Source organism: Salvelinus namaycush, chromosome 31 (assembly GCF_016432855.1).
Source record: "Salvelinus namaycush isolate Seneca chromosome 31, SaNama_1.0, whole genome shotgun sequence".
Taxonomy (NCBI): domain Eukaryota; kingdom Metazoa; phylum Chordata; class Actinopteri; order Salmoniformes; family Salmonidae; genus Salvelinus; species Salvelinus namaycush.
The window spans coordinates 13823833-13837910 of NC_052337.1; the positions used below are offsets into that span (position 1 = coordinate 13823833).

At 45.1% G+C, this 14078-nt stretch overlaps 1 protein-coding gene across 1 annotated transcript in view; it reads right to left on the bottom strand.

Annotated features, from left to right (window-relative positions):
- Positions 1 to 4128: 4128 nt before the first annotated feature.
- Positions 4129 to 14078, bottom strand: part of LOC120026212 (GTPase-activating Rap/Ran-GAP domain-like protein 3) — an 80937-nt gene continuing 70987 nt past the window's right edge. The window contains exons 17-19 of the mRNA XM_038971036.1: positions 7704 to 7778; positions 7476 to 7590; positions 4129 to 4154 (exon numbers count right to left, since the gene is read on the bottom strand). Of these exons, the coding sequence (XP_038826964.1) occupies positions 4129 to 4154; positions 7476 to 7590; positions 7704 to 7778 (216 nt within the window). The remainder of the gene's footprint in view (positions 4155 to 7475; positions 7591 to 7703; positions 7779 to 14078) is intronic.

Sequence of the window (14078 nt, forward strand, 5' to 3'; positions counted from 1 at the left end):
AGGCAGGACCTGGGCTTCTACAAACACAACAAACACCATAATAGTTCTTATCAAACAGCTGACTGGGGACAGGACCTGGGCTTCTACAAACACAACATAACACCATAATAGTCTTATCAAACAGCTGCACTGGGGACAGGACCTGGGCTTCTACAAACACAACCTAACACCATAATAGTTTATCAAACAGCTGTACTGGAGGCAGGACCTGGGCTTCTACAAACACAACATAACACCATAATAGTCTTATCAAACAGCTGACTGGAGGCAGGACCTGGGCTTCTACAAACACAACTAACACCATAATAGTCTTATCAAACAGCTGTACTGAGGCAGGACCTGGGCTTCTACAAACACAACATAACACCATAATAGTCTTATCAAACAGCTGCACTGGGGACAGGACCTGGGCTTCTACAAACACAACATAACACCATAATAGTCTTATATAACAGCTGCACTGGGGACAGGACCTGGGCTTCTACAAACACAACATAACACCATAATAGTCTTATCAAACAGCTGTACTGGAGGCAGGACCTGGGCTTCTACAAACAACATAACACCATAATAGTCTTATCAAACAGCTGCACTGGGACAGGACCTGGGCTTCTACAACAACACAACATAACACCATAATAGTCTTATCAAACAGCTGACTGGGGACAGGACCTGGGCTCTACAAACACAACATAACACCATAATAGTCTTATCAAACAGCTGTACGGGACAGGACCTGGGCTTCTACAAACACAACATAACACCATAATAGTCTTATCAAACAGCTGTACTGGAGGCAGGACTGGGCTTCTACAAACACAACATAACACCATAATAGTCTTATCAAACAGCTGTACTGGGGACAGGACCTGGGCTTCTACAAACACAACATAAACCATAATAGTCTTATCAAACAGCTGTACTGAGGCAGGACCTGGGCTCTACAAACACAACATAACACCATAATAGTCTTATCAAACAGCTGTACTGAGGCAGGACCTGGGCTTCTACAAACACAACATAACACCATAATAGTCTTATCAAACAGCTGCACTGGGACAGGACCTGGGCTTCTACAAACACAACATAACACCATAATAGTCTTATCAAACAGCTGCACTGGGGACAGGACCTGGGCTTCTACAAACACAACATAAACCATAATAGTCTTATCAAACAGCTGCACTGGAGGCAGGACCTGGGCTTCTACAAACACAACATAACACCATAATAGTCTTATCAAACAGCTGTAATGGAGGCAGGACCTGGGCTTCTACAAACACAACATAACACCCTAATAGTCTTATCAAACAGCTGCACTGGGGACAGGACCTGGGCTTCTACAAACACAACATAACACCATAATAGTCTTATCAAACAGCTGTACTGGGGACAGGACCTGGGCTTCTACAAACACAACATAACACCATAATAGTCTTATCAAACAGCTGCACTGGGGACAGGACCTGGGCTTCTACAAACACAACATAACACCATAGTAGTCTTATCAAACAGCTGTACTGGGGACAGGACCTGGGCTTCTACAAACATAACATAACACCATAATAGTCTTATCAAACAGCTGCACTGGAGGCAGGACCTGGGCTTCTACAAACACAACATAACACCATAATAGTCTTATCAAACAGCTGTACTGGAGGCAGGACCTGGGCTTCTACAAACACAACATAACACCATAATAGTCTTATCAAACAGCTGTACTGGGGACAGGACCTGGGCTTCTACAAACACACCATAACACCATCATAGTCTTATCAAACAGCTGCACTGGGGACAGGACCTGGGCTTCTACAAACATAACATAACACCATAATAGTCTTATCAAACAGCTGTACTGGGGACAGGACCTGGGCTTCTACAAACACAACATAACACCATAATAGTCTTATCAAACAGCTGTACTGGGGACAGGACCTGGGCTTCTACAAACACAACATAACACCATAATAGTCTTATCAAACAGCTGCACTGGAGGCAGGACCTGGGCTTCTACAAACACAACATAACACCATAATAGTCTTATCAAACAGCTGTACTGGAGGCAGGACCTGGGCTTCTACAAACACAACATAACACCATAATAGTCTTATCAAACAGCTGTACTGGGGACAGGACCTGGGCTTCTACAAACACAACATAACACCATAATAGTCTTATCAAACAGCTGCACTGGAGGCAGGACCTGGGCTTCTACAAACACAACATGACACCATAATAGTCTTATCAAACAGCTGTACTGGAGGCAGGACCTGGGCTTCTACAAACACAACATAACACCATAATAGTCTTATCAAACAGCTGCACTGGGGACAGGACCTGGGCTTCTACAAACACAACATAACACCATAATAGTCTTATCAAACAGCTGTACTGGGGACAGGACCTGGGCTTCTACAAACACAACATAACACCATAATAGTCTTATCAAACAGCTGTACTGGAGGCAGGACCTGGGCTTCTACAAACACAACATAACACCATAATAGTCTTATCAAACAGCTGTACTGGAGGCAGGACCTGGGCTTCTACAAACACAACATAACACCATAATAGTCTTATCAAACAGCTGTACTGGGGACAGGACCTGGGCTTCTACAAACACAACATAACACCATAATAGTCTTATCAAACAGCTGTACTGGGGACAGGACCTGGGCTTCTACAAACACAACATAACACCATAATAGTCTTATCAAACAGCTGTACTGAAGGCAGGACCTGGGCATCTACAAACACAACATAACACCATAATAGTCTTATCAAACAGCTGTACTGGGGACAGGACCTGGGCTTCTACAAACACAACATAACACCATAATAGTCTTATCAAACAGCTGTACTGGAGGCAGGACCTGGGCTTCTACAAACATAACATAACACCATAATAGTCTTATCAAACAGCTGCACTGGGGACAGGACCTGGGCTTCTACAAACACAACATAACACCATAATAGTCTTATCAAACAGCTGTACTGAAGGCAGGACCTGGGCATCTACAAACACAACATAACACCATAATAGTCTTATCAAACAGCTGTACTGGGGACAGGACCTGGGCTTCTACAAACACAACATAACACCATAATAGTCTTATCAAACAGCTGCACTGGGGACAGGACCTGGGCTTCTACAAACACAACATAACACCATAATAGTCTTATCAAACAGCTGTACTGGGGACAGGACCTGGGCTTCTACAAACACAACATAACACCATAATAGTCTTATCAAACAGCTGTACTGGGGACAGGACCTGGGCTTCTACAAACACAACATAACACCATAATAGTCTTATCAAACAGCTGTACTGGAGGCAGGACCTGGGCTTCTACAAACACAACATAACACCATAATAGTCTTATCAAACAGCTGCACTGGGGACAGGACCTGGGCTTCTACAAACACAACATAACACCATAATAGTCTTATCAAACAGCTGTACTGGAGGCAGGACCTGGGCTTCTACAAACACAACATAACACCATAATAGTCTTATCAAACAGCTGTACTGGAGGCAGGACCTGGGCTTCTACAAACACAACATAACACCATAATAGTCTTATCAAACAGCTGTACTGGAGGCAGGACCTGGGCTTCTACAAACACAACATAACACCATAATAGTCTTATCAAACAGCTGTACTGGAGGCAGGACCTGGGCTTCTACAAACACAACATAACACCATAATAGTCTTATCAAACAGCTGCACTGGAGGCAGGACCTGGGCTTCTACAAACACAACATAACACCATAATAGTCTTATCAAACAGCTGTACTGGAGGCAGGACCTGGGCTTCTACAAACACAACATAACACCATAATAGTCTTATCAAACAGCTGCACTGGGGACAGGACCTGGGCTTCTACAAACACAACATAACACCATAATAGTCTTATCAAACAGCTGCACTGGGGACAGGACCTGGGCTTCTACAAACACAACATAACACCAAAATAGTCTTATCAAACAGCTGTACTGGAGGCAGGACCTGGGCTTCTACAAACACAACATAACACCATAATAGTCTTATCAAACAGCTGTACTGGAGGCAGGACCTGGGCTTCTACAAACACAACATAACACCATAATAGTCTTATCAAACAGCTACACTGGGGACAGGACCTGGGCTTCTACAAACACAACATAACACCATAATAGTCTTATCAAACAGCTGTACTGGAGGCAGGACCTGGGCTTCTACAAACACAACATAACACCATAACAGTCTTATCAAACAGCTGTACTGGAGGCAGGACCTGGGCTTCTACAAACACAACATAACACCATAATAGTCTTATCAAACAGCTGCACTGGGGACAGGACCTGGGCTTCTACAAACACAACATAACACCATAATAGTCTTATCAAACAGCTGTACTGGAGGCAGGACCTGGGCTTCTACAAACACAACATAACACCATAATAGTCTTATCAAACAGCTGCACTGGAGGCAGGACCTGGGCTTCTACAAACACAACATAACACCATAATAGTCTTATCAAACAGCTGCACTGGGGACAGGACCTGGGCTTCTACAAACACAACATAACACAACACAACAGAACACCATAGTCATTTCTCTGTTGGTTATTCAGCACCAGCCAGTATTATTAGTGGGTCTTACCAGCTGTTATTAGAAACACTGATATTGTTGCTGCAGTAATGAAACCATTGGCTGATATACAGTGGGGAGAACAAGTATTTGATACACTGACGATTTTGCAGGTTTTCCTACTTACAAAGCATGTAGAGGTCTGTAATTTTTTATCATAGGTACACTTCAACTGTGGGAGACGGAATCTAAAACAAAAATCCAGAAAATCACATTGTATGATTTTTAAGTAATTCATTTACATTTTATTACATGACATAAGTATTTGATCACCTACCAACCAGCAAGAATTCCGGCTCTCACAGACCTGTTAGTTCTCCACTCATTACTTGTATTAACTGCACCTGTTTGAACTCGTTACCTGTATAAAAGACACCTGTCCACACACTCAATCAAACAGACTCCAACCTCTCCACAATGGCCAAGACCAGAGAGCTGTGTAAGGACATCAGGGATAAAATTGTAGACCTGCACAAGGCTGGGATGGGCTACAGGACAATAGGCAAGCAGCTTGGTGAGAAGGCAACAACTGTTGGCGCAATTATTAGAAAATGGAAGAAGTTCAAGATGACGGTCAATCACCCTCGGTCTGGGGCTCCATGCAAGATCTCACCTCGTGGGGCATCAATGATCATAAGGAAGGTGAGGGATCAGCCCAGAACTACACGGCAGGACCTGGTCAATGACCTGAAGAGAGCTGGGACCACAGTCTCAAAGAAAACCATTAGTAACACACTACGCCGTCATGGATTAAAATCCTGCAGCGCACGAAAGGTCCCCCTGCTCAAGCCAGCGCATGTCCAGGCCCGTCTGACGTTTGCCAATGACCATCTGGATGATCCAGAGGAGGAATGGGAGAAGGTCATGTGGTCTGATGAGACAAAAATAGATCTTTTTGGTCTAAACTCCACTCGCCGTGTTTGGAGGAAGAAGAAGGATGAGTACAACCCCAAGAACACCATCCCAACCGTGAAGCATGGAGGTGGAAACATCGTTCTTTGGGGATGCTTTTCTGCAAAGGGGACAGGACGACTGCACCGTATTGAGGGGAGGATGGATGGGGCCATGTATCGCAAGATCTTGGCCAACAACCACCTTCCCTCAGTAAGAGCATTGAAGATGGGTCGTGGCTGGGTCTTCCAGCATGACAACGACCCGAAACACAGCCAGGGCAACTAAGGAGTGGCTCCGTAAGAAGCATCTCAAGGTCCTGGAGTGGCCTAGCCAGTCTCCAGACCTGAACCCAATAGAAAATCTTTGGAGGGAGCTGAAAGTCCGTATTGCCCAGCGACAGCCCCGAAACCTGAAGGATCTGGAGAAGGTCTGTATGGACGAGTGGGCCAAAATCCCTGCTGCAGTGTGTGCAAACCTGGTCAAGAACTACAGGAAACGTATGATCTCTGTAATTGCAAACAAAGGTTTCTGTACCAAATATTAAGTTCTGCTTTTCTGATGTATCAAATACTTATGTCATGCAATAAAATGTAAATGAATTACTTAAAAATCATACAATGTGATTTTCTGGATTTTTAGATTCCGTTTCTCACAGTTGAAGTGTACCTATGATAAAAATTACAGACCTCTACATGCTTTGTAAGTAGGAAAACCTGCAAAATCGGCAGTGTATCAAATACTTGTTCTCCCCACTGTAGTTGGCTGAAAGGTGATGTAGGTTTATTCAATACTAAGGCGTTGTAGCACTGAATGGGGAGAGTTGAGTGTGTTACACTCACCTGGGTTTGAAAGAAGTGGATCAACAGCTGAAATATAGGGATATTATAACAGTAAGAATTCAACTTTCAGATTACAATTACATCAATGCTGATTGAATCATTGACATTGCTGCTGCTGCTCCAGTTTCAACTGTTCTGCCTGCGGCTATGGAACCCTGACCTGTTCACCGGACGTGCTGCTGCTCCAGTTTCAACTGTTCTGCATGCGGCTATGGAACCCTGACCTGTTCACCTGGCCGTGCTGCTGCTCCAGTTTCAACTGTTCTGCCTGCGGCTATGGAACCCTGACCTGTTCACCTGGCCGTGCTGCTGCTCCAGCTTCAACTGTTCTGCCTGCGGCTATGGAACCCTGACCTGTTCACCGGACGTGCTGCTGCTCCAGTTTCAACTGTTCTGCCTGCGGCTATGGAACCCTGACCTGTTCACCTGGCCGTGCTGCTGCTCCAGTTTCAACTGTTCTGCCTGCGGCTATGGAACCCTGACCTGTTCACCTGGCCGTGCTGCTGCTCCAGTTTCAACTGTTCTGCCTGCGGCTATGGAACCCTGACCTGTTCACCGGACGTGCTACCTGTCCCTGACCTGCTGTTTTCCACTCTCCATTCCATACAGCACCTGCTGTCTCTAACTCTGAATGATCAGCTATGAAAAGTCAACTGACATTTACTCCTGAGGTGCTGACCTGTTGCACCCTCTACAACCACGGTGATTATTAATTATTTGACCCTGCTGGTCATCTATGAACGTTTGAACATCTTGGCCATGTACTGTTATAATCTCCACCTGGCACAACCAGAAGAGGACTGACCACCCTCTAGGTTTCTTCTTAGGTTCCTGCCTTTCTAGGGAGTTTTTCCTAGCCACCGTGCTTCTACATCTGCATTGCTTGCTGTTTGGGGTTTTAGGCTGGGTTTCTGTATAGCACTTCATGACATCGGCTGATGTAAAAAAGGGCTTTATAAATACATTTGATTGATTGATTGATTGATTGATATTCATGGCTAAGTGATAATTGAATAATGCATAGGACAGTGATAATAAAACATAATCCACTTTATTCATGAAGCACTTTCCATTTTAAATCCTCAAAGTGTGTGTGATGATCTCACCATCTATCATCATGACCCCTGCTGCTTCCGTGGCGACCAGCAGAGACTGACCCCAGGAGTCAGCACACACCGTCTCATAGGGAAACGTACTGCAGAATGACTGGGACTCCCACGGCTGTAACACACACACACGCACACAATTATGAGGATACAAGGAAAACGCAGCAGGTATAACAGCAGGCCTGTATGGTATGGCATGCTACAGTATGGATGGTTCAGTCACATCACCTCTTTTCTACACAGGCCTGTAGTGACCAGACTGGTGGGGGCGTCTCCTCTGACGATGGTCTTCAGCTTTAGTGCCTGAAGAACAGGGAGAGAGGCTAAGTGACTGTGTGAGTGTGTGTGTAAGATAGAGAGAAAGAGATAGAGAGAGAAAGATAAATAGAGAGAGAGAGAAAGAGAAATAGAGAGAGAGAGAAAATTAAAGAGAGATAGCGATAGAGAGAGAGAGAGAGAGAGAGAGAGAGAGAGAAAGAGAGAGAGAGAGAGAAAGAGAGAAATAAAGAGAGAAAGAGAGAGACAGACAGAGAGAGAGAGAGAAATAGAGAGAGAGAAAGAGAGAGGTAGAGAACGAGAAATAGAGAGAGAGAGGTGAGAGAGATAGAGAGAAAGAGAGAGAGACAGACAGAGAGATAGAGAGAGAGAGAGAAATAGAGGGAGAGATAAAGAGAGAGAGTGATGGCCTTTTATGCCATCAATAGGAACATAAAATTTGACATACCAATTAGGATCTGGCTAAAAATACTTGAATCAGTTATAGAACCCATTGCCCTTTATGATTGTGAGGTCTGGGGTCCGCTCCCCAACCAAGAATTCACAAAATGGGACAAACACCAAATTGAGACTCCGCATGCAGAATTCGGCAAAAATATCCTCCAAAACATCAAATAATGCATGCAGAGCAGAATTAGGCCGATACCTGCTAATTATCAAAATCCAGAAAAGAGCCACTAAATTCTACAACCACCTAAAAGGAAGTGATTCCCAAACCTTCTATAACAAAGTCATCACCTACAGTATTATTTGCATTGTGCCCCCCCCCCCCAACCGCTCTTTTATGCTGCTGCTACTCTCTGTTTATCATATATGCATAGTCACTTTAACTATACATTCATGTACATACTACCTCAATTGGGCCGACCAACCAGTGCCCCCGCACATTGGCTAACCGGGCCACCCACCACCCGCCAACCCCTCTTTTACGCTACTGCTACTCTCTGTTTATCATATATGCATTGTCACTTTAACCATATCTACATGTACATACTACCTCAATCAGCCCGACTAACCGGTGCCTGTATATAGCCTCGCTACTGTTATTTTTCAGTCTTTTTACTGTTGTTTTATTTCTTTACTTACCTATTGTTCACCTAATACCTTTTGTGCACTATTGGTTAGAGCCTGTAAGTAAGCATTTCACTGTAAGGTCTACACCTGTTGTATTCGGTGCACGTGACAAATAAACTTTGATTTGATTTGATTATTTAAAAAAACATTTCTCCCCAAATTCGTGTTTTCCTATTGGTAGTTACAGTCTTGTCTCATCGCTGCAACTTCCCATACGGACTTATGAGAGGCGAAGGTCGAGAGCCGTGCGTCCTTCGAAACACGACCTAACCAAGCCGCACTGGTTCTTGACACAATGCCCACTTAACCCGGAAGCCAGCCACACCAATGTGTCGGAGGAAACACCGTACACCTGGCGACCGTGTCAGCGTGCATGCGCCTGGCCCGCCACAGGAGTTGCTAGACCGCGATGGGACAAGGACAACCCTGCCGGCAAAACCCTCCCCTAACCCGGACGACACTGGGCCAATTGTGCACCGCCCCATGGGTCTCCCAGTCGCGGCCAGCTGCGACAGAGCCTGGACTCGAACCAGGATCTCTAGAGGCACAGCTAGCAACTGCGATGCAGTGCCTTAGACCACTGCACCACACGGGAGGCCAACTCGCCATCACCTACAGTACAGACAAATAAACCTGGAGAAGAGCCCCCTAAGCAAGCTGGTCCTGTGGCTCTGTTCACAAACACAAAGAGACCCCACAGAGCCCCAGGAGAGAAACAGCAACACAATTAGACCCAACCAAATCATGAGAAAACTAAAAGATAATTACTTGACACATTGGAAAGAATTTACCAAAAATTGAGCAAATTAGAATGTTATTTGGCCCTAAACAGAGAGTACACAGTGGCAGAATACCTGACCACTGTGACTGACCCGAAATTAAGGAAAGCTTTGACTATGTACAGACTCAGTGAGCATAGAGAGAGAAGACAGGCTATGTGCACACTGCTCACAAAAGGAGGTGGAAACTGAGCTGCACTTCCTAACCTCCTGCCCAATGTATGACCATATTAGAGACACATATTTCCATCAGATTACACAGACCCACAAAGAAAACAAATCCAATTTTGATAAACTCCCATATCTATTGGGTGAAATATCACAGTGTGCCATCACAGCAGCAAGATGTGACCTGTTGCCACAAGAAAAGGGCAGCCATTGAACAAACACCATTGTAAATACAACCTATATTTATGTTTATTTATTTTCCCTTTGGTACTTTAACTATTTGCACATCATTACAACACTGTAGATATACATAATATGACAATTGAAAAGTCTTTATTCTTTTGGAACTTTTGTAAGTGTAATGTTTTCTGTTTCATTGTTTATTTCACTTTTGTTTATTATCTATTTCACTTGCTTTTGCAATGTAAACATACGTTTCCCATGCCAATAAAGCACTTACATTGAAATGGAATTGAATTAAATTGAGAGAGAGAGAGACAGAGAAAGAGAGAAATAGAGAGAGAGAGAGGTGTGAGATAGAGAGAGAGAGAGAGAGAGAGAGAGAGAGAGAGAGAGAGAGAGAGAGAAAGAGAGAGAGAAGCCGTGTTCTCTGTAGGTGAACGTTGTGTCGTTGTGACTTTTTTGATTGTCAATGCTGTGTGTGTGTTAGTGTGGGTGTATGTTCTAGCTGTGTGTATGTCCTAGCTGTGTGTATGTCCTAGCTGTGTGTGTGTTAGTGTGGGTGTATGTTCTAGCTGTGTGTGTTAGTGTGGGTGTATGTTCTAGCTGTGTGTATGTCCTAGCTGTGTGTATGTCCTAGCTGTGTTTGTGTTAGTGTGGGTGTATGTCCGAGCTGTGTGTATGTCCTAGCTGTGTGTGTTAGTGTTGGTGTATGTTCTAGCTGCGTGTGTGTTAGTGTGGGTGTATGTCCTAGCTGTGTGTGTGTTAGTGTGGGTGTATGTCCTAGCTGCGTGTATGTTAGTGTGGGTGTATGTCCTAGCTGTGTGTGTTAGTGTGGGTGTATGTCCTAGCTGCGTGTGTGTTAGTGTGGGTGTATGTCCTAGCTGCGTGTATGTTAGTGTGGGTGTATGTCATAGCTGTGTGTGTGTTAGTGTGGGTGTATGTCCTAGCTGTGTGTGTATTAGTGTGGGTGTATGTCCTAGCTGTGTGTGTGTTAGTGTGGGTGTATGTCCTAGCTGTGTGTGTTAGTGTGGGTGTATGTCCTAGCTGCGTGTGTGTTAGTGTGGGTGTATGTCCTAGCTGCGTGTATGTTAATGTGGGTGTATGTCATAGCTGTGTGTGTGTTAGTGTGGGTGGATGTCCTAGCTGTGTGTGTATTAGTGTGGGTGTATGTCCTAGCTGTGTGTGTGTTAGTGTGGGTGTGTGTCCTAGCTGTGTGTGTTAGTGTGGGTGTATGTCCTAGCGGTGTGTGTGTTAGTGTTGGTGTATGTCATAGCTGTGTGTGTTAGTGTGGGTGTATGTTCTAGCTGTGTGTATGTCCTAGCTGTGTGTGTTAGTGTGGGTGTATGTTCTAGCTGTATGGGTGTGTTAGTGTGGGTGTATGCCCTAGCTGTGTGTGTGTTAGTGTGGGTGTATGTCCTAGCTGTGTGTGTTAGTGTGGGTGTATGTCCTAGCGGTGTGTGTGTTAGTGTTAGTGTATGTCATAGCTGTGTGTGTTAGTGTGGGTGTATGTTCTAGCTGTGTGTATGTCCTAGCTGTGTGTGTGTTAGTGTGGGTGTATGTTCTAGCTGTGTGTGTGTTAGTGTGGGTGTATGTTCTAGCTGTGTGTGTGTTAGTGTGGGTGTATGTCCTAGCGGTGTGTGTGTTAGTGTTGGTGTATGTCATAGCTGTGTGTGTTAGTGTGGGTGTATGTTCTAGCTGTGTGTGTTAGTGTGGGTGTATGTTCTAGCTGTGTGTATGTCCTAGCTGTGTGTATGTCCTAGCTGTGTGTGTGTTAGTGTGGGTGTATGTCCTAGCTGTGTGTATGTCCTAGCTGTGTGTGTTAGTGTTTGTGTATGTTCTAGCTGTGTGTGTGTTAGTGTTGGTGTATGCCCTAGCTGTGTGTGTGTTAGTGTGGGTGTATGTCCGAGCTGTGTGTATGTCCTAGCTGTGTGTGTTAGTGTTGGTGTATGTTCTAGCTGTGGGTGTGTTAGTGTTGGTGTATGCCCTAGCTGTGTGTGTGTTAGTGTGGGTGTATGTCCTAGCTGTGTGTGTGTTAGTGTGGGTGTATGTCATAGCTGCGTGTGTGTTAGTATGTCCTAGCTGCGTGTGTGTTAGTGTGGGTGTATGTCCTAGCTGTGTGTGTGTTTGTGTGGGTGTATGTCCTAGCTGCGTGTATGTTAGTGTGGGTGTATGTCCTAGCTGTGTGTGTGTTAGTGTGGGTGTATGTCATAGCTGCGTGTGTGTTAGTGTTGGTGTATGTTCTAGCTGTGTGTGTGTTAGTGTGGGTGTATGTCCTAGATGTGTGTGTGTTAGTGTGGGTGTATGTCCTAGCTGCGTGTATGTTAGTGTGGGTGTATGTCCTAGCTGCGTGTATGTTAGTGTGGGTGTATGTCCTAGCTGCGTGTGTGTTAGTGTGGGTGTATGTCCTAGCTGCGTGTATGTTAATGTGGGTGTATGTCATAGCTGTGTGTGTGTTAGTGTGGGTGGATGTCCTAGCTGTGTGTGTATTAGTGTGGGTGTATGTCCTAGCTGTGTGTGTGTTAGTGTGGGTGTGTGTCCTAGCTGTGTGTGTTAGTGTGGGTGTATGTCCTAGCGGTGTGTGTGTTAGTGTTGGTGTATGTCATAGCTGTGTGTGTTAGTGTGGGTGTATGTTCTAGCTGTGTGTATGTCCTAGCTGTGTGTGTTAGTGTGGGTGTATGTTCTAGCTGTATGGGTGTGTTAGTGTGGGTGTATGTCCTAGCTGTGTGTGTGTTAGTGTGGGTGTATGTCCTAGCTGTGTGTGTGTTAGTGTTGGTGTATGTCATAGCTGTGTGTGTTAGTGTGGGTGTATGTTCTAGCTGTGTGTATGTCCTAGCTGTGTGTGTTAGTGTGGGTGTATGTTCTAGCTGTATGGGTGTGTTAGTGTGGGTGTATGTCCTAGCTGTGTGTGTGTTAGTGTGGGTGTATGTCCTAGCGGTGTGTGTGTTAGTGTTGGTGTATGTCATAGCTGTGTGTGTTAGTGTGGGTGTATGTCCTAGCTGTGTGTGTGTTAGTGTGGGTTTATGTTCTAGCTGTGTGTATGTCCTAGCTGTGTGTATGTCCTAGCTGTGTGTGTGTTAGTGTGGGTGTATGTCCGAGCTGTGTGTATGTCCTAGCTGTGTGTGTTAGTGTTGGTGTATGTTCTAGCTGTGTGTGTGTTAGTGTTGGTGTATGCCCTAGCTGTGTGTGTGTTAGTGTGGGTGTATGTCCTAGCTGTGTGTGTGTTAGTGTGGGTGTATGTCATAGCTGCGTGTGTGTTAGTATGTCCTAGCTGTGTGTGTGTTAGTGTGGGTGTATGTCCTAGCTGTGTGTGTGTTTGTGTGGGTGTATGTCCTAGCTGCGTGTATGTTAGTGTGGGTGTATGTCCTAGCTGTGTGTGTGTTAGTGTGGGTGTATGTCATAGCTGCGTGTGTGTTAGTGTTGGTGTATGTTCTAGCTGTGTGTGTGTTAGTGTGGGTGTATGTCCTAGATGTGTGTGTGTTAGTGTGGGTGTATGTCCTAGCTGCGTGTATGTTAGTGTGGGTGTATGTCCTAGCTGCGTGTATGTTAGTGTGGGTGTATGTCCTAGCTGCGTGTGTGTTAGTGTGGGTGTATGTCCTAGCTGCGTGTATGTTAATGTGGGTGTATGTCATAGCTGTGTGTGTGTTAGTGTGGGTGGATGTCCTAGCTGTGTGTGTATTAGTGTGGGTGTATGTCCTAGCTGTGTGTGTGTTAGTGTGGGTGTGTGTCCTAGCTGTGTGTGTTAGTGTGGGTGTATGTCCTAGCGGTGTGTGTGTTAGTGTTGGTGTATGTCATAGCTGTGTGTGTTAGTGTGGGTGTATGTTCTAGCTGTGTGTATGTCCTAGCTGTGTGTGTTAGTGTGGGTGTATGTCCTAGCTGTGTGTGTGTTAGTGTGGGTGTATGTCCTAGCTGTGTGTGTGTTAGTGTTGGTGTATGTCATAGCTGTGTGTGTTAGTGTGGGTGTATGTTCTAGCTGTGTGTATGTCCTAGCTGTGTGTGTTAGTGTGGGTGTATGTTCTAGCTGTATGGGTGTGTTAGTGTGGGTGTATGTCCTAGCTGTGTGTGTGTTAGTGTGGGTGTATGTCCTAGCGGTGTGTGTGTTAGTGTTGGTGTATGTCATAGCTGT